At 42.8% G+C, this 21775-nt stretch overlaps 1 protein-coding gene across 1 annotated transcript in view; it reads left to right on the forward strand.

Moving 5' to 3' along the window:
• The window catches only part of LOC134601860 (stimulated by retinoic acid gene 6 protein-like), a 60869-nt gene extending 40243 nt beyond the window's left edge, over window positions 1-20626 (forward strand). Inside the window, exons 10-18 of the mRNA XM_063446362.1 lie at window positions 3726-3846; window positions 3943-4018; window positions 4302-4371; window positions 5976-6024; window positions 8117-8234; window positions 15027-15146; window positions 16471-16634; window positions 18084-18203; window positions 20388-20626. Of these exons, the coding sequence (XP_063302432.1) occupies window positions 3726-3846; window positions 3943-4018; window positions 4302-4371; window positions 5976-6024; window positions 8117-8234; window positions 15027-15146; window positions 16471-16634; window positions 18084-18203; window positions 20388-20626 (1077 nt within the window). The remainder of the gene's footprint in view (window positions 1-3725; window positions 3847-3942; window positions 4019-4301; window positions 4372-5975; window positions 6025-8116; window positions 8235-15026; window positions 15147-16470; window positions 16635-18083; window positions 18204-20387) is intronic.
• Window positions 20627-21775: the final 1149 nt, after the last annotated feature.

Consider the following 21775-nt stretch of genomic DNA (forward strand, 5'->3'; position numbering starts at 1 on the left):
AAAGACAAGACACACATACATGCACACATATATACAGACAAACACACACATACATACAAAGACACATACATAAGACACACATACAGACACACACACACAAGACATACATACAAAGACACATACACAAACAGACACACACATTATATTTAAGTCACCCTCCTGTTTCCTACCTTTAAGGTGCAGGAGGGTGACTTTCCCTGGGGTCCAGTGGTGGCTCAGGTGGATGGGAGTCAGAGTTCCCACTCTGACTCCCTCCTCCTCCTTCCTCCCGCGCGATCTGTGTGTTAGCTGGGAGGAGTGACATGCAGTCACTTCCTCCCAGCTCTGTGTGATGTAATCACAGGGGGCCCGGTCGCGCTGTTAAAGCGCCCAGCGCTGACCGGCCCCCTTACAATCCACATCCATCGGGTAGCCCTGACAGCATGAGCCACCCGATGGACCCCTCCATAAGCGGCCCCGCCTTTTTGCCGCGCGGACCGGGGCCGCAAGTGGTGATGGCGGTACCCGGTCGCAGGGGTAGTGCCGGCTCGCACCCGCCCAATCTGTAAAAATTCGAAAATCCCTACCGCCCACCTGGAATCCTGAAACGCCCACTAGTGGGCGGTAGGGACCAGGTTAACGACCCATGATCTAAAGCTTTTCATCAAAGACTTTCCTAAACCCAGTTATTACATAGGGCAGACTATCTGTATAATGCAGTTCTAGCACAGAGATCTAAAAGTAGAACACATGACACGATTCATTGTTTCTATGGTTATTACTACAATGTGTGCCACAATTACTCTGAATACAGTACAGTTCATCCGGCAAGTATTCAGCATGCACAGCTCCTCTTTGGAGTCAAAGAGTTTTGGGACTGGAACCCCATGTCTGACATGCACACAGCGCATCATAGTACATGGAGCCTTTCATTGTACACAGCACAAGTCCGCAAACACATATCTTCTCCATACAGACACCGCACAACAAACAGGGCCTATAGGCACACACACTGGTTCTCAGCATACATAGGGTCATTACGCTTCTCTTTTCCCAGCAATAAGACCACTGGTCTCCTGATTTTGCTGAAAATCACATATTCACTCATTCCTTAACTTTTCAGAGCCCAGTGAAAAACATGCACTTGAAAACAAATGCAAAAATTGAACGAGTGGACTACGGCAGGGGTCCTACCTAGTCCTCAATGTACACCAACAACCAAGATTTTGTCCTGGATTGTTGTTGTGCACTGGAACTGTGTTTCAAACTATTGGTCTAGCCCAGCGGTTCCCAAACTGTGGACTGCGGCGCCCTGATGCGCCACGACGTGCACACAGGGGTGCCGCGGAATATTTCACTGGTGCTATTATTATAGCACTGGGGAAACATTACTGCTCAACAGGGACCCGGTCGAGTGCCGCATCCTGCATGGAGACAGCGCGGGAGGGAGAGGAGACAGCCGCAGTGTGAGGGGAGAGGAGCATGAAGAGCTCCAGACCCATCACTCCCACAGCAGCAGGACTCCAAGCCACCGTCCTGGCACATAAGGTAAGCTAACGGAGGGTGGCTGGAGATATGAGAAAAAAATCACTTTTGTGTGAGTGTGTGTGTGTGTGTATGAGTGTTTGTATGTGTATGTGTATGAGTATGTGTATGTGCATGAGTGTGTGTGTATATATATGTCAGTGTGCTTCTGTGTCTGTGTGCACGCACATATCTGTGTATGTGTCATGACCTGCTCTGCTCTGTTCTGATGTCTGGACTTGGCTTCTGGTATACAGTACTCTTTTTGCTATTCTTGCTTAGCTTTCTTGGGTTTTTGGTTTTCTATTCTATGTCTGGTTTTCTTTATGCTGGGATTTCTGGGTTCATTCCTATAGTTCGTCCCTGGATTTCCCAGTCTCCAGGTTTCCTTTAAATGTTTGTTTTATGTTGCCACACCCGTTTGTAGACCCTATGGTCGGAACCTTGGTTTTCCATAAGAGTTAGCAAGGGTACGTTGGAGGGGTATCCGGGGGTGAAAGGGTTAATGCTGTCCTGGACTCAATTTCCCTCAATTCTCGATCTCTCGGTTCACCACATCAATTGACGGGAGAAACTTGCTCAGCAAATAACAGACAGACACGAAAAGGTGCTTGACAAGTTCTCAATCTGTATTACTGTGAATCGGGCATTTATACAATTTTATTTACATGTGTCATGAGATATGCCATTCAGAATATAAGATTGATTACTTCCTTAAATATCACATGTTATTCTGGCAATGGAAAGATAAGACTTTCTTGAATATGTCTGGAATGAATATCCTGTCCAAGACATCCTGAAATGTCGTACTTCCTATAGAATTGTATAGGTCTGTCACAGTCAGCATATTAGAACATCCTATAGAATTGTATACTAAGCATATTATCACATTGTCATACATCCTATAAGGAAAAATGTTATTGTCCAAGTCTTGCCACAGTTAGCAGAATTGAGTTTAGCCCCTTTTATTCCAGACGTTTGGTCCTTAAGGGGTCAAACTGTTTCATATCCTTTTAGTCAGCAATAATGATAATAAACCTTATAAAATCATTAAAATACATATAAGAGAAATTAACTATCTAATATTCTTTCAGGGGGCTGTCTTGGGACGGGTTATATGCTGAGCTGGTTCAGCTCAGGCGCTACGTGTCGGGGTCGGTGGACCTGGTGCACGCGATGCGGCATGACGTGGCCCGCTGTGTCGCGTTGTTCAGAGACCTGACCCTCGTCTGGTCCGAGATTGTGCCGCCGCCTGGACACTGTGTCTGGGTTCCAGGCACCGGACTACCACCCTGACAGTATGTGCATCTGTGTGTCAGGGTGTGTGTTTTTATGTCAGTATTTATCTGTGTCATGGTGTGGGCATGTATCAATGTTTGTGTGTGTCAGGGTGCATGTGTTTATATGTCGGTGTGTATTTATGTGTGTGTATGTGTCGGTGTGTATCTATATGTGTGTATGTGTCGGTGTCTATATGAATTTGTGTGTATTTATATGCATCTGTGTGTTAACGTGCATGTCAAACAGTCAAACACCAGCACAACATACAAGCACACTCCTGCAATCTAACACAAATATTACGTACATACACACCCCTGCATTCAAACATAAAAATATACAAACACACCTCTTCACTCAAACACAAATACTTAACAGAAATGTACATGCACATTTAAAAGTGAACATTACATTCTGACACACCCCTGCAATCAAATGCAAACATCACATACAAACACACCCCTGTATTAAAACACAATAAATGTATACAAGCACCCCTTCAAACACCCACACTGTACATTACACTATAGCGTCAGTAAATGCCGCAGCGCTGTACAGATATACAACCTAGAAATTTTGACTTGCAGTGCCTTGAAAAAAATACTAACATATTAAGGGCGCCTTGAACCTAAAAAGTTTGGGAACCACTGGTCTAGCCTTTAGACCCTATAACATTGCTGGTAGGCTATAGTGATATGTCGTTTTGACAGCTATTGGCCAGAAAAAAAATCATACAAGATCACTTTTTCGACTACACTGTTGTAGATCAAGCACAGGTTTAATATAACTTGAATTGCCTTCTTTCTGGATTTCCTTCTAAATAAACCAAACGCCTTCTACTAGAACCCATTGCCATTATAGTCTTCTTTAATTTTACATGCATTTTGGTATTTGTTCTACTGCTGCATTTTAGTGGTCCTTTGTTAAATTATCTCCAAATTCAGTTTGTTCTTCTAGATCTGTTTTTTGCACCCAAACTTGTGCAAGGACTTGATGATATGACGTTGGAAGCTGTGAACCTTACATATGTCAACCGAACAAAGATGTACTTACAAATATTACAAGGTCAGATGACAAGCTCTGGCTGGGGGTTTTAGATATTGTGTTTCAATCATGGATTCTAATCTGATATATTAACACATTGTTTTGGCATTTCTTCAGATAATTGGTTTTATTCCACCTTCCCTTCCATCTTCACAAGTGCCATTTATATTGTTCACGTGCTCTCCTGCTACAGGTAACATGGCTATCATTTACTGTACTTATTTTATAACAGTACAATCATCGTTAGCAAAGGTACAATTATCAACCAGCAAACTGTATCTAAAGTCCACCTCTAATAGAAGCACATAATTAGAAGAGGATGAAATTATAATGTCCATGTAATCCAAATCATAAATGTCGATGGAAAATGTTTGACAATATTCTAAAACAAATTACTGTGATAAAACACATAAAATAACAATGCTTTGGCCTAAGATAATCATTTTTAAAATGTCGTCTTCTTCTTTTGTCTGCAGGAACCAATTAAAGAAACTTTATAGAGGTACGTCGGAGGTGTCCTTTACAAATAGTCCTCCTGCTGTTCTGGTGAGTGCTGCATTTTACCATCCATCACTTAGTAAGCTATAACCTGCATCTGTTATGGCCTTCGTTTGTGACTTCAGTCCATGGCAGATCTTTGTTAATTCTTCTGATTAAGGCTTAATTCTAACTTAAGTATTTATTGACTATTTTTGTGTTCAAGGTCGTATTTGAGAGTAACACTGATATTTCTGAAAGGGTATTGGGGTGTGGGCATTCACCAATGTATCGTCCAAGCCGCAAGTAGTATATCTAGTCATTGTATTCTAGGAATAAGGACAGAGAAGATCAGAGATCAATGAGAATTTTTTGGGGGTTTTTCTTTAAAGGCAGAGTGTAAAAAAATAAAAGTGGGACATGAAAGCAATGGATAAGATGGAAATGTGATGCAGCAATACATCATGATTACCAATTTTTATTCCAATATTTCTGTTGTTCAAATGTCTAACTATATACCGTAACACTCCTCCTATTAAAACTATTGATAAAAGATTATCACACAAATGGTTGCAACCAACAGGAAGTAGAGAATCCATCATAAAGCTGGCACCCGCTCGACTCTACCAGGGAGATTAAATTAAATATAATAAATATTGTCACTTTTCAGTTTTTCACTAAAAAAAAAGACTCTAAACCTCATCCTGATTGCTTTGGAATTCTAACCGATTTCAATTAATCAAATGAACTCATAAGACAAGATAGGGACTACGTTGTTTTATTGATGAGCTATTGACAAAATTTGTCAAAAGGCAAGTCTTCAAACAGCTTCCACTTTCTGCCTTGCCCTCTTTCCTTTGGTGAAATGGGAAACGTGAAAAAGACACATGAAAATAAGGGAATACTTGCTACACCAGGCAGTAGGTGAAATTGTACCATAAGTACATAGTTAAAGACCTTAGTATAAGTTCATATAAGTACATAGCTCAGTCTACCTCTGTTCTTAGCACGTTTCTGTTATTTTCTGTTATTTTCCTATGACTTTGAAATAACCTCTAGAATTTTCGCTGAGGTTCTTTCACTAAACCAAAACAAATACCGAAAAGGTCTACTCTCTCTGGCCACTTTTTGCGTTTATAAGTGTGGGAGTTTTTTCTTTACCAACTAGTCATCCACATGGTGCTCCCTCTACTCTTCAAATGGTCCGTCTTCCACAAAAGACGCAATGTTTTTTCTTTCCTTTCATTGTTCCTTATAATAAGGGGTTTTAAAATAGTTTTTTTGAAAGTAAAGTTTTGTAATACACACATATTACTTGAAAAGAAGTTGAACGGTGAGCCAAGAATAAACCTGATTCTGGAGCAGAGAGGGAACGTTGTAAAATGTTCTTTTACAACGATGAACAATAGTGAGTATAAAGGAGGTTGAGATTACATTGTAATTAAAAAACAATTCAGATAAAATGACTAACAGTGGAGAACAAACAATTTAGCCCTATTTCCTTGTCGAAGCATAGTATCAGGTTTGCGAAAGGCAAACACAGTAATATGGTATAAAACATTTTATCACGTTGTATAAATAGCAGTGTTTTTGTATTAAAAGGAGTGTCACATGTTTTACCTTCGGTTGACTAATGTTACATTTAGTAATTTTTTTTGTTCTTTTTGTTTCAGGCAGCGAGTATACGATACACAGGAAATCAGATTGCATACTTGCTATGGGGTAGGTGAAAGGCAGGCTCTGATTAAATATTAACATGGAAATTACACCAATTCCAGCAAAGACTATTGTAATACAAATAAGTACAACGCAAAGAATAACAATCCATCCACATGCTATCTATCCTATCCTACCCTCTATCCTCCTTTTCCACTATATGTTATAATTTGACTTGAAGATTAAGTTTTAGGCTGAACTGTGATTTAGCCAAATAAGTGCTATTCTGGTGATCAGCCAAATTGCTGAACTTTGAGCTTAAATGTACCCGAATTACAACCCAATGAATGTTAGCTCCCATGCCTCTGACTCTTGGAGAGGCTGGGAGGCCAGCTTTCTGCCCACAGACTATGAGCCCGGTCCTAAGAGCTCCTAAAAGGGGTTATTGTCACTGTGGGAAAGGGTATGGGGGTCCTCGATGCTTAATCTTCTTTCCAGCTGGAATTGGGAACAACTGGGGAACACCTAGACTCATCCTATACATTGAGCGCCTGAAGGGGAGGCGGTGAGGCATAGATGATTTAAGATTCTAGGATTTGAGAGCCTTCCTCTCCCTAGACCCCTATTTGGGAGACAGGGACTTAACCATCGCGTGCCTGGAAATCTTCGCCAGATCGAAGTATAGCCTCGACCAGGTAAAACTTTAACATGCTGTAGCTCGGGTGAGGATTCTCCGATCAGGGTGCTATTTGGAAAGTGAGGGCGCTTGCTGATGAGCTATCCAGGAATATATAATATGTGAGAGTGCTCTCCAGGAAAAACACAGTCAAGGAGTTTAAGCATGCGTGGAATAGGCATAAGGCTATCCTAACTATAAGATAAGGCCAGGGACTAATAAAAGTATTTAGAAAACTGGGCAGACTACATGAGCCGAATGGTTCTTATCTGCCATCTAGACATGTGCAATTCGTTTTGGTCCGAATGTGAATTTGGACGAATTTCAGGCTATTCGAACATTCGGGTATTTCCGAATGTCCGAATAGATGAATTACCGAATTGACAAATGGTCGAAGTCCCGAAGTTCTGAAATTACCGAATTTCCGAAGTGCTGGAGTTCTGAAGTGCTGAAGTTCCGAAGCGCAGTATTGCCTAAGAACTAATATACTATAGTATAGCCAGTAGGGGCAACATTTACTAATACTAAGTAATTTTTACTTAGTATTAGTAAATGTGGCTGAAAGACCAATTTAGGTCTTTCAGCCTTTTGGTAGATAACTTCCTAATACTGTGGGAATTAGAGAGTTATCTACTAAGCGGCTGCAAGAGAAGTCCCGAAATGCTGAAGTTCCAAAGTTTCGAAGTGCCAAAGTTGCCGAAGTGTCGAATTTCGGAATGCCGAACCGAACCAAAAATTTTCCACATGCACATGCCTACTGCCGTCACATTTGTTTCTATGTTAAGAATAGAAGGTAAAACTATATATGTATATATATATATATATATTTACAAGTTGTAAGAAGGTTGTTCTTGATCCTGAAGAAAGTCCCATAGGTGGACTGAAACTTTGATCTTTTTAACTATCTATAATAAAGCATTCTGAATTTTAAGAAGACCATGAGTGCAGCCTAATCTCTTGCTTGTTATATTTATATTTTGATATTTTGATATGGTATGTATTTATTAATTATATAAGATAGAAATATATGACAAAGATTGTTTCTCACTGCTCCTCCTGTTTATTTCTGTATTGATTACTTTTCATCACTTGATCTGTGAACCAATGGCGATAAAATGCTCCTATCAATTACTGCAAAATAAATCATAAAATTAATATTATTTTTGGGCCTTTTTTGTTCTTCTGATTCAGTTCCTGAATTGTAATCTCGGTTCCGAAAACCCATATCCAGGAGTCCTAAATAATTCTGGTTCGGTCGAGCAGAATTGTTTTGTGCCGTGTCTAGATACAATCATTTTATTGTGTAGTACATATTTCATTCTATGAACTCTCTGCATGTGATATGTGTTTCAATGCATAATACATGTTTTGCGATACATAATATAAGAGATTCTCCATCTAGTACAATGTAATAAAACCCCAGAATTTAATCCCTAAAAACTCTTCATGGTAATAACTCTAATAATGCTTTCGTTTTTTTAGGATATTTCCTTCTGCATATTATCTTCTTCCTCATTGGACTGTTTATTTCATTTGTGTTCGTTATCCCAATACGTGACGGAAATGGAATGATGGTTCTGGAAGGCTTGGGTTACACGCTGTAAGAATCTCTATCTTATGATGTTTGAAATAATCTCTGTCTGTGGCTAGTGGAAGTTTCTGTCTATATTATTATCACATCTTTTTTTTAGATGCCAAATTGGCATTTAGAACGTAAAAAAGATTTGTAAACATGGATTTGCAAGTAGAATCTGCATTGAATCAAGGCTTTCCTGTGGGGACTTCTGTGTCACGTGACTGAGTTTTACTAGGTCAGTGCCAGGAAAGCACCTCTAGTGGCTATCTAGTGCCACTACAGGTAACAGAAAATTGTTATTTTTTATTGTATTTTAAAATTATTTATTTTTGCAGTGCATAAGCTTATAACAGTCGTACGTGAGGTACCCCAAAGGCAATCTTCCAACGCATTATAGACAGTTGAACATAGAGGTACATCATAGATCTAGCACAAATTTTATGTTTAAGGATAGTTTGCTTAATAAACAGTATAGGTTCTCATAGCTAAATCTTTCTCATAACATAAAGTAACATCGCTGTACTATCTAGACATAAAATTATTATGCTGTGTCAAGAGCTAACTAGGTATTGAGATGTAAACCACTGGGATCTAGTTTGAACAAGAGTGATTTCACATTAATATGCTGGTGTTTGGCAGGGGGGCATAATCATCATGGGGTGTGCAATAGTTGTTAACATCTGGGTATTTAGCTATTACGATGGCTAGGGGTGTTCCAGGCTGGGTGTTTCCAAAAAGGAAAAAGTCAGCATTAACTCCTTCAGACCTGTACCAACGTGGCAGCATTACAAACTTCAGCCGATGCCTAGGATTGGGAAGTCCCGGTTGTTGCCGCTGTGAGTACCTTCTTTGGAGCCCCTGGGTATGGTGTCTCTGCGACGGAAGGCAGCTCCAGTAGTACCCTGAGGGGTGTGCAGCCGCACAGTCACTTGTTTTGCAGCGTTGGTTGTAGAGAGCTGTGTCGTGCGGCGCTGGATACTGAGTCTGGTCAGGTGAGGTCCTTGCATGTGGCACTTGTGTAGTAGTCTTGTTATTGTGTGTTTCCGAGTGGGAGCGTGTGCCTAAGAAACATGGCGCCCTTTCCCGCCTGGAGGACTGCTGAAATCTGCGTTGCCGGACGGCCGCTTTGGAGGCTCGAGGTATGTGCCTGTAGTGGCTGTGTCGTGTTGCTGGTCGGATCCACGAGGCCATCATTATTTCTGCTTGGTGGTAGGTTGCTCCTCGGCTGTGCAGCACTTCCCAGAAACTTTTACAGAGACGGTCAAAAGTCCCCTGAGGTGGCGTGGACGGCTTGGTGTGGGAGCTCCGCTCTTGGGGTCTGCACTGGGCGGCCTTTTGGCTGTACTTTGGTGGCCTGTTGCCCCTGTTTGCCGTGTGGCTAGCTTGTCCACTCTCCTTTCTGGTCGATTTGTCCAGTGGGGACCAGGATATCCCCCACCGGTCCAGAGGGGGAAGGGGTAGGCTGTAGTGGAGTTGCTTGAGGGACCCGGCGCCGAGGAGAGCGGCCGCCTCCCCCCGGCTCCAACCCCAGTAGGCCGTATTTGGATCTCTGCGCTACGGGCCCCGGGGTTGTGTCTTTCGATTCAGCGGGGCACCCCCGACGTGGGTGGTGCACCCTTGAAGGACCTTGGGCCATTTAGTTGCCGCTTTTGCCCAGGTTTCAGCCAGCCTGGTAGGAGCTCGTGTCAGACACGTCTACACGGCTTGGTGTCCAGGCTCCGTCCCCACAACAGGTAAATTTAACCTTGCAATGTAAATATTGCACTGTGGTGTTAAAAGACAGGCGCACGGCACCCAAACCACTTCATTGAGATGAAGTGGCCTGGTTAATTTTAGTTTCCCTTTTACCTAGGATACAACCAAAGTGTTTGTTCATGCACTTATTATTTCCCGTATTGATTATTGCAACCCACGCATACTTAGTTTTAAGCATGTTCAATTAACGCCTCAAAGTCCACAATGGATGCTGTTGTCAGGTGTAACTCTGTCTAACTCCTCTCTCACCTCGCTGGTTTGTCAGTCCTTAGTTAGCATTCTAATTCATTTTGGATGGAAAATAAAGTTCTAATGTTCATCTTCAAGGTTCTGCACACTGTGCCCCAGTCTACATATCCTCATTACTAACGGGGATCTGCACTAAAGTCCAAATTAGGTCCAGATGGACAAAATTCATTCAAATAAGCACATTGTGACCAGATTTTCAATTCTAATATTTACTTAAGGGAAAGTCATATATTTTGACAATATGAGCACATATCATTTGGTACCATCTGGTGTCTGCCCTATGTAAGTAATTCCAACACGCAAAACCTATATGAAATTAAACATCGAATTTTAACCAAATTCTAGTAATCTAGTAAAAGGCACATTAGCAAAATGAATTCATCAGCTCTTTTGCAGGTGATCGTACAGAAATTCACTGTTTGTCCATTGACAGCACAGCAGGCAAAGAATTAAAATACATATAGAAGAAATTTAAATAATTTTGACTTAATATATACTATTTATAAATTATAATAATAATAAAATATGCATTTTATAACCTAAACGTTTTTATTTTAGTTATACCCTCTCCCCCTAGCAGTTAGTTATCAATATGGTGCTAAAGACAGATGTTTGCAATGCATTCATTTGTATTACTCAACTGAGCCAATTTTGCAGGGAAGTAATTTCCAATTACTTTGGATCTGAGCATTTGGACTGAAATCCGTACTACATTCAATGCAATTCGGAGGCTGATTTGCTATATCCAGATACTGAGATATCTTGTGAATAATGTCTGCATGCCCACAGAGAGTTAATTCTGAGCAGGGGCATTTTGGCCCCAAGTTCCATGTAACAAAGAAAGACAGAATAATGCCTCCAATAACATATTTTGTGACAGTGTGCCTTTTATGTACCATATTTGCAGTTAAAGGGATACTATAGTCACCAGAACAACTATAGCCAAAAAGGCAGGTTTACATTACGTCACTCAAACTGCCACTAGAGGTGCTTACTATGTCACTGCTGCACAGTGGGCAGCACTGGTGTTGAGCATCTCCACACTCTTCATGAAGACACTGACCATTACCCATAGAGATGCATTGATTCAATGCATCTCTATGAAGAGATGATGACTGGCACAGGATGTTTTTTTCCGCGCATGCGCAGTAGCTCCACAATGCCTTCCTACGGGAAAGCATCGGAATGCCTGAGATCATCAAGTTTATAGGTCTCAGCCATGGAGTCGCGGTGTGGGACAAAAGGTGAGTAAAAAACACCTTTGCACATCTCTGACAGGGTGGCTTGGGTTCAGTAGTAGGTTTAAATGAACACTATAGTCACCTAAATTACTTTAGCTAAATAAAGCAGTTTTAGTGTATAGATCATTCCCCTGCAATTTCACTGCTCAATTCACTGTCATTTAGGAGTTAAATCACTTTGTTTCTGTTTATGCAGCCCTAGCCACACCTCCCCTGGCTATGACAGCCTGCATGAAAAAAAAAATGGTTTCACTTTCAAACAGATGTAATTTACCTTAAATAATTGTATCTCAATCTCTAAATTGAACTTTAATCACATACAGGAGGCTCTTGCAGGGTTTAGCAAGCTATTAACATAGCAGGGGGTAAGAAAATCTTAATTAAACAGAACTTGCAATAAAGAAAGCCTCAATAGGGCTCTCTTTACAGGAAGTGTTTATGGAAGGCTGTGCAAGTCACATGCAGGGAGGTGTGACTAGGGTTCATAAACAAAGGGATTTAACTCCTAAATGGCAGAGGATTGAGCAGTGAGGCTGCAGGGGCATGTTCTATACACCAAAACTGCTTCTGTAAGCTAAAGTTGTTCAGGTGACTATAGTGTCCCTTTAACACTACAATGTCAGGAATACAAGTTTGTGTTCCTGCCGCTGTAATGTATACAGTACAGTGTGAGAGTATGGTGGGGGGTACAGGGTTTTACTACACTGGGTGCAGGCTCAAAACGGCATAATTGTGCTTATTACAGTAATTATGGAGTTTATAAATATAGTGCCATTTAATACTCTGAATACAATCAAAGATTTGTTTACAATCATATGATTTATAGAACAAGCTGCGATTACGGTTATACATAGGGTTGGTTGTAGCAGGCGCTTAATTCAGTATATTTGGGAGGGCCATAAAATCAGTGGCGGCTCTAGACTTGGCGAGGCCTTAGGCGAGACTCATACATGAGGCCCCCACTAACACCATTATTGAAAAAAATAGCTGTAGATATATTGAAGAGGGAGCTTGCAGCACTGGATTTAGAGAGCTAGTCTATGTATACATTGTTGCATTGTCTACCTCTGTGTGCCTGAGAATGTGTGCCTGGCAGTGGGAATCCTTGTATATGTATGTATGTTTCTCTGAGCATGTGTATGTTTGTGTACTGCCTGTGGCCTTTGGCACTGAGTTTATGGCGGAGCTATTTTATGACAGTGTGTATAATTATTGCCTTCAGGGGGTGACAGGGTGAGTAAAGGGGTAATTGTGGCAGGGTGAGTGTAAAAGAGCAGGAGGGTGCCAAAGTGTATGGAGGTGGGTGCCAGAGTGTTGAGGGTTGACAGTGAGAATGAAGGGAGGTGCCCGAGTGCAGAGAGTGGTGCCCGTGTGTGCGGAGGGAGAGGCCGTGTGTATGGAGGGGTGTCAGTGTGCCTAGAGAGTGGTGACAGAGTGTGTGGGGGAAATGACATAGTGTAAGGGGTGGTGACAGAGTATGAGGGTGGTGACAGATTGAGAGGGAGGGTGACATAGTGAAGGTGGGTAACAGAGTAAGAGGGGGGTGTCAGAGTAAGAGGGTGGGTGACAGAATAAGAGGGTGGGTGACTTAGTGTGAGGGGGTGAAAGTGTGAGGTGGGGTGACAGTGTGTGGAGAGCGACAGGGTGAGGTGACAGAGCGACAGTGTGAGGTGGTGTGACTGGTTTAGGAGGGTGACAGGTGGGGTGGCTGGGTGGGGAGAGTGACAGGTGGGGTGGCTGAGTGAGGGGGTGACAGGTGGGGTGGCTGAGTGAGGGGGGGTGACAGGTGGGGTGTCTGGGTGACAGATGGGGTGACTGGGTGAGGGGGTGGCAGATGGGGAACAGGGTGAGGGGGTGGCAGGGTGGCAGATGGGGTGACAGGGTGAGGGGGTGATAGGTGGGGTGGCTGAGTGAGGGGGGTGACAGGGTTACAGATGGGGTGACTGGGTGAGGGGGTGGCAGATGGGGTGACAGGTGGGGTGGTTGCAGGGTGAGTGGTATGACAGGGTAAGGGGGGGTGACAGGTGGGGTGGTAGGGTGAGGGGTGGTGACAGGGTGAGGTGACAGCGTAAGGGGGTGACAGTGGGGGGGTCACAGGGTGGGTGACAGAGTAAGAGGGGGTGACATGGTGAGAGGAGGTGACAGGGGGTTGGCATGGTGAGAGGGGGTGACAGGGGGTGGCAGGGTGAGGGGGTGACAAAGTGAGGGGGTGACAGGTGGGGTGGCAGGGTGAGGGGGGGTGACAAAGTGAGGGGGTGACAGGGGGAGGGAGGTGACAGTGTGAGGTGGTGTGACTGGTTTAGGGGGGGTGACAGGTGGGGTGGCTGGGTGGGGAGAGTGACAAGGGGGGTGGCTGAGTGAGGGGGGGTGACAGGTGGGGTGTCTGGGTGACAGATGGGGTGACTGGGTGAGGGATGTGGCAGATGGGGCGACAGGGTGAGGGGCGGCAGATGGGGTGACAGGGTGAGGGGGCGGCAGATGGGGTGACAGGTGGGGTGGCTGGGTTACAGATAGGGTGACTGGGTGAGGGGGTGGCAGATGGGGTGTCAGGGTGAGGGGGGTGACAGGTGGGGTGGCAGGGTGACAGATGGGTGACTGGGTGAGGGTGGTGGCAGGGTGGCAAATGAGGTGACAGGGTGAGGGGGGTGACAGGTGGGGTGGCAGATGGGGTGACAGGTGGGGTGGCATGGTGACAGATGGGGTGACTGGGTGAGGGGGTGGCAGGGTGGGGTGACAGGGTGAGGGGGGTGGCAGATGGGATGACAGGGTGACAGATGGGGTGGCAGGGTGACAGATGGGGTGACTGGTGGGGTGGCAGGGTGACAGATGGGGTGACTGGGTGAGGGGGTGGCAGATGGGGTGACAGGGTGACAGATGGGGTGACAGGGTAAGGGGGTGGCAGATGGGGTGACTGGGTGAGGGGGGGTGACAGGTGGGGTGGCAGGGTGGCAGATGGGGTGACTGGGTGAGGGGGGTGACAGGTGGGGTGACAGGGTGAGGGGGTGGCAGATGGGGTGACAGGGTGGGTGGCAGGGTGACAGGTGGGGTGGCAGGTACCTTTTTCCCTGGTGGTCCAGTGATGGCAGTCAGACTCCCTGGTGGTCCAGTGGTGGCAGTCAGACTCCCTGGTGGTCCAGTGGGCTCTGCGATCTGCAGCTCTGCCGGCTGCAGAGCTGCAGACCACATGGTGAAGGTCTCGCGATCTTCAGTCATAGCGTTGCCGTGGTAACCCGCGGCAACGCTCTGATTGGCTAGAGATCGCGAGACACTTCAGTCTGCAGCTCACACCCGGCGGAGCTGCAGACTGAAGGCTGGCTCTCCCGTTCAGACTGACAGGAGGGGCCTCGCACCCGGCGGCATACAGGGGAAGCCGCCGGGCCCCCTCCTGTGTCGGGTCCTCAAGGACCCGACATGTCAGTCTGCCCTATGGCGGTTTAGGCGGCCGCGAGGCCCCACACAGCGCGAGGCCTTAGGCGGCCGCCTAAACCGCCTAATTAGAGAGCCGCCTCTGCATAAAATGTACCCGCAGGCTGTTCTAGAGTTTATGTCACTATATTTTCTTATGTTGCAGACTGGGGTTAGTACTGCTTTTGGCCGTCACGTGTGCTCAAATACTGGCATCACAATTCTGGTTTCTTCAAGACAAACTCTCTCCAACGGACAAAGCCAAACCCCTGGCCATTAATAACAGGTATTCATTATTACAATGTTCACCAACAGACTTAGCTTCCAGGACCGTCAGGATGAATCGTTACCTTATTGCAGATTAGAAAACAGACACTGCATGTTAATATCCTTTATTAAATATTGTTCTAGAATTGTACACCAGGGACTAACATTTTATTGGACATCTATACTATAAAATTACACATTGAAGAATTAAACCTCTGTCAGTCCATACATTGGCTTCCCGTAAGATATAGGACTTAATTTAAGATGCTGATGGTTGCTTACAAATCGATGCTGCTCCAACCTTTTTATCCTCACTAATACACAAATATGTCCCGTCTAGGCCACTTCGCTCTGCCAGAGACCTACATCTAATGTCTGTTTGTAGTCCCACCTCTGATGCTCGCCTTAAATACTTCTCTAGGGTTGCAACGTTCCTATGGAACACCCTTCCCCTCTCACCCAGTCTCAACTCCTTCAAAAAATCTTTGAAAACTTACCTTTTCCAGAAAGCATATCAATTAAACTGTGAACACCTTTCCCTCCCCGCACTCTGATTCCTCTCCTGCAACTGTCATCAAAACAACACCTAGACATCAGTGAATACTATCCTAGCAACTTACTTTTCTACCCTACCCTTACCTTCTGTGTCACTATACCCCACTCCCTCTAGCATGGGTAGCGCCCTAAACGTCTCTGTTCCTGTGTGTCCAACTCGTCTGGTTACAAATACTAATACATGTCTGTTAGTTCACCCGTTGTACAGCGCTGCGGAACTTGGCGCTTTATTAATGTATCATGCTGTAATGTGAAGAGTTATGACACAATGGGTGCTATTTACTAAATTTACTAAACATGGAATTGTAGTGAAATTTAAAAATGGATTGCACAATGTAGACAAAAATTGCTGAGCTGAGGCACTGAAAATGTTCCCAAAACAAATAATTTTGACCACATTTTGCAAATGTCACTTTACTACAATTCTACATCGAAGGAATGACCTCCATTGTTTTATTATGATACAATATAACATGTTTTATATATATATATATATATATATATATATATATATATATATATATATATATATATATACATATATATAGAGAGAGATTTGCACCATTTGTTAATTCAAGCAGATCTAAGTATGGTCTTATGAACGGAACACCATCCTTTCCTGCAATTTAAAAAAATAATATAGCATTAGAAATACAAACCTGTGTTCCTAATGCTATAGTGCCCCCGTCCCTAATAATATTCAGGCCCCCAGTTTGCACACACAAAAATAAAACCTCATTCATCTCATCATGTGTTATGCATTAATATTTCTACGGTTCTGAACCTAGGAGAGCATTTCAGAACTTCAGCTATTTCTTCATGTTCTACTCTGCTATCTTGGGATTTGGAACTTGTCTAATAAGAGTCACGCTCAATGTTTTCCTGGGGAGCTGGTTATTGGCAAGGATTGATCGTCCCATCTTTCCGAGAGGCTATGAGGTGGCTGATATGGGTGAGTACCAATTTCTTTCAGAACTTCGATTTAAACAGCATGTGAGAAAACAAGAAAAACGGACAAAAAAGTTCACCTTACTCTCCGTTACTCTTTGATTTATCCCCAATCAGGTCTCAATCAGGTAGCTTATTTCCTCTGAAATTGAAATTCTGAAACTCCAGATTACCATTTCAGCCTTCGTAACTCATGGTACAGTGAAATTAATCTAAACCAAGGACAATTATTATCCAGCACTCAGACATGTAGATACAATAAGTGTTAAGATAAATTGTGACTCTGTACTGCCTCATAGTGGTAGGTTAAGTTAAATACCAAAATATCCTCTTTCAACATAGAAACATAGAATGTGACGGCAGATAAGAACCACTCGGCCCATCTAGTCTGCCCAGTTTTCTAAATACTTTCATTAGTCCCTGGCCTTATCTTATAGTTAGGGTAGCCTCATGCCTATCCCACGCATGCTTAAACTCCTTTACTGTGTTAACCTCTTTCAACATCTCTCAATACAGAATGCACCTGTAGTTAGGGTTGTTCATATTTCTTAACTGTTCTGTATTAAATTTATATATGTGTATATTAATATTATTTAGTATTTTTAATTAATATTATAGTGTACCCTATTGAAACAATGCCATACTTGTGGGCCCAGGACATACTTGGAAACTAGAGAAATCTCAATGTATCCTTCCTTCTTCTATATTTAGTGTATATATAGGAAGCCATTAAAACATACTCACATTTGACCAATGAATGGACTCTTCCCTACAATGGAATGTTGTGAAATATACAAAGAAATTTGCTAAAGTGTTATGGACATTTCTCTATGTAGCAATCAAAACATCTCTACGTCTTGTGTAGTACCATGCACAAGTCAACGGAAAATCCTTATCTACCTGGAGGGCAAAGCCTCTAATGCACTATATTCGGGGCCAGTACAAACCTTTATCTGGAAATCTATTCATAAACAGGGCTATACATAGGACACGAGGTCACACATTTAGGCTGGAAGAAAGGAGATTTCATCTAAGGCAAAGAAAAGTTTTTTTTACAGTAAGAGCAATAAGGATATGGCATTCTCTGCCTGAAGAATTGGTTTTATCTGAGTCCATACAGATGTTTAAACTGCAATTGGATAAATACTTGCAAAAACATAACATACAGGGATATAATTTCTAATTAGTGGGGTAATAACTGCTTGATCCAAGGAGACATCTGACGGCTATTTTGGGGTCAAGAAGTAATTTTTTCCTAGTTTGTGGCAAAATTGGAAGCGCTTCAGACTAGGTTTTTTTGCCTTCTTTTGGATAAACAGCAAAAACATATGTGAGGAAGGCTGAACATGATGGACGCAAGTCTCTTTTCAGCTATGTAACTATGTCTAATTATATATTTTATGGAATTATTTTCGTAGTATTGAGTCTCGATGTATCTCTTGTTCTTCTGCAGGATACAGCACATGGGTTGGAATGCTCCAGGTTGACCTGTATCACACTCACCCTGTAACGCTGTCCTTCTGTCACTTTCTCCTACAAGATTCCGCTTCCAGAATGCAACAGTCCAGTCCAGGTATTTAGAACCCATCATTCTGTTATAGTTTAACTTCATGTTTTTTTAAGAGGTTGATCCAATGACATTTATAACAACAGCCAGATTTCTTGTCCATTTACTCCGTTTCCTTATGTGTAGGTAGCAAAGGATATAGGAAAGCAGACGGAGGTCTCTTAAAACGTTAACTAGTGGAGATGCCAAGTGCACATGGATTGAGATGCTCAATAAACTTAATCTACTACCTACATTTAAATTATATACAGCAGTGGGCAACAAATAGTTTAACCCCATAAAAACCAGGGTGAGGGGGAGCCTAATGCGCATGCATGGCAAGTGTGGCACGCGCGTTAGACAATCTCTATATAAAAGCATAGAATCAATGTTTCCCTCTGGGGATTTGCAAGATACTGGACGTCCTCATGCAAACTTCAGAAAGCGCCTATAGTGGCTCTCTGGGAGACAGACACTGGAGGCAGTTTTAACCCGGCAATGTAAACATAGAGTGCATTGTATTACATTGCACGTTTAATGGGACAGGGCCAATGCACCCAGACCACTTCACTGAGTGCCTACCCACAGATCACCGAAAGGGATTGTCTTTTACCTGGCTCCACAAATCCACCTTGTAACCACTCATTAAACTGTAAAATAGTCCTAATGCATAAAGAGACTCTGTCACTGTGGCTTTTGTGGGTTTGCCATGTTTAAAAATTCACCCCTGGGCTGCCCCGTTTTCTTTTCTTTTTGTAAGTGATGCTTATTTTAAAAGTTATACATAAGGAAAAGTAGACGGGGATTTTTGGTTACTGTCAATACGAAGATGGCGGCACCGTAAAAAAACTCAGCAGCACAGGCACAGCGGGGAAAAAGGTAAATTGCACTGGTTCCGGGGTCAATAAAGGTTGAGCAGGAGATCCTCGGGGATGGAGGGGGGTTTATAGAAACAGGAATCCATTGGCTTTGGGATGGGGGTGTTCATGATGCTTTAAGAGAAATATCTGATCTAGCTGCAAATCTGTTTACATGCAGATAATACAATTGATGTGTTTATTGTGACTCTATATAGAAACATAATCATAGAAGCATAGACTACTACTTAGTGTTAAAATGTCCGGGAGGCTCCTGATACGTGCAATTACATGCGGATTGGCATTACACAACTTCTCAGGAGAAATAACTCATGCTACTTTTTTTTTTTTTAATGTATTTACATTTTTAAATTCACTTGATTCTGACACCCACTAACATGATGCCTATAGGCCATGCCTGGACATAAAATTGAAATAACCGTATGTCTTATGTTCATCCTAATCGGCGGTAAACAGTAGGTAAAAGCACACTCAGTCTGCATATAATGCCTAAAAACAGCACAGTCACTGATAATACTTTATAAAACGTTCATTGGTTGTGTTTAAATTTCTCAGAAAGATATACATGAGACAGAGTAGGGTATGCTCTCATATGTCAGTATTTGGCAATCGGCAGAGCTTCCACCTCCACATCTTACTATTCCCTATCAGTAGTGGTAGATGGAGTGGTCTGGTGGGATCTTCTATAGACTCTGTTTTGTACAGAATCAAAAGCTCAATAGTGAAGCCAAATCCTAGCTAGGGAAGCTCTCAGGAGATGAAGGAGCATGGGCATGGCAATGAAAAGATGGCAGTCACAAGGAAGGGAAATTTAAGGTAAGTATATCTCATAGAAACATAGAATTTGCCTGCTGATGAGAAGCATTCGGCCCATCTAGTCTGCCCAATTTTCTAAATACTTTCATTCGTCCCTGGCCTTATCTTATAGTTAGGATAGCCTTATGCCTATCCCACGCATGCTTAAACTCCTTTACTGTGTTAACATCTACCACTTCAGCTGGAAGGCTATTCCATGCATCCACTACCCTCCTGATATTTTTATTAAACCTTTGCCCCTCTTATTTAAGACTATGTCCTCTCTATCTACTTCCCCCGGGCCACCACCATACGGGGGGACAGATTACATCTACGGGGGTCTTTGCAAAAATCAATGATCTAACAAATGATGGTGGCACTGCAAGGAAAACTACCATTCCCTTACGTATATGTTTTCAATCTAGGCTTTTTTGCCGTTTGATTCTCTGAGAGTGTTTACAGTATCTCGAGTTTTGCTAATTCTGGAAGCGTAATATGCTGTTACCCGTTATGATAACCGAATATTTTTGTCGTACAGATGTGCTCCAGGACTGCAGGAAAAAACAAGGTCGGACAAAATGGCATCTGGCCTATACACTGATCAACAATCCAACATTGATCCTGAGCAGGAAGCAGAATAAATCCTCCTCTGTTCCCAACCCTCAAAGACAGTACGCACTGGAGAGGTTACTGATTTCGGCTGTACTTTCCCGCTATCAGACACAGACAGAACAAGACAATGGACACTTCACAGAAACAATTGGTCGGGACCTTTAACCCCTTAAGGACCAAACTTCTGGAATAAAAGGGGGATCATGACATGTCACACATGTCATGTGTCCTTAAGGGGTTAAACTAGTGCTGGTTATACACTGAAGGACCATTTCCCTTGCTGAAACAACATAGTGATAAAATAATCACACAAGGTGCTAAACCATGCGCAAGACCTTTTACACCTCTACATATCATATATTTTTTAAACCAATCAGCACTGCCATCAAAGTGTTCTGTGGAGACTACTTTGCTGGCCCTTGTCGGACTTGTGGCCCAGATAAGTGAAAGTACTACCTTTTAAAACATCAATTTGACTGTGAGACCTGGAAATAAAGACTTACCTTCTGAGTATATGAGGGACACAAAGTTTAAAAACTTCAACAAATTTAAATTGGGTCTTCAAGTTGTGGTCAAAGCTTCGAGGACTATACCATGACCGGTCAAGACATTCTGCCAAATGAATCACCTATAACGTTTGTAACATTGGTCAATAAAAATTGTTGTATTTTCAGTTCTGTAAAAAAAAAGGTGCAAGATGCATATGGTTTGTTAGAAAAACATGGAATCCCCTGAGGATATTTCTGTGCATTCACAGTCAGCGAATAACCCGGTGGAATATGGAATTTATTGTATAGGTGAGGAAAAATGTGGAGGAATTTCAGGAAGGTCTAAGCATTGTATAAAAATGGACAAGTATGTGTTTGCTTTGACCTCAGTGTTCCTAGACAAAATATACTCTTATGGTACCTATAAAAAGATGTACTTAAATTGTAAAGAGAAATAGGAAAAAAACATTAGGTACATTTCATGAGAACACGACTTATCCCCAACTATTAAATTCAGATATTTTTTCTGTCCCTCAACTTTGTCTACAATTTTGCTCTGACACAGCCTCATTTTCCTTTCTCCGTCTTTCTCCAATCTATCCACCCCAACCCACCCCTCCGTGCCAGGAATTTTGATGGCCATTTACTGAAGTCCTACAAGATGGATCCAGTTTGGAATTTGGCCACAAGAGGGAGATCTATTCTCAGAACTGTAATACCGGCCAGCTTGTTGTCACTGATTGTGTTCCTGGAAAGCTCATGTTCTGGGAAAATAAATGACCGAATAGCTGCACCTGTTCGGCCATAAATTTAATGTTGAAGGCAG

This window comes from Pelobates fuscus, chromosome 3 (genome assembly GCF_036172605.1).
Source record: "Pelobates fuscus isolate aPelFus1 chromosome 3, aPelFus1.pri, whole genome shotgun sequence".
Lineage (NCBI taxonomy): Eukaryota > Metazoa > Chordata > Amphibia > Anura > Pelobatidae > Pelobates > Pelobates fuscus.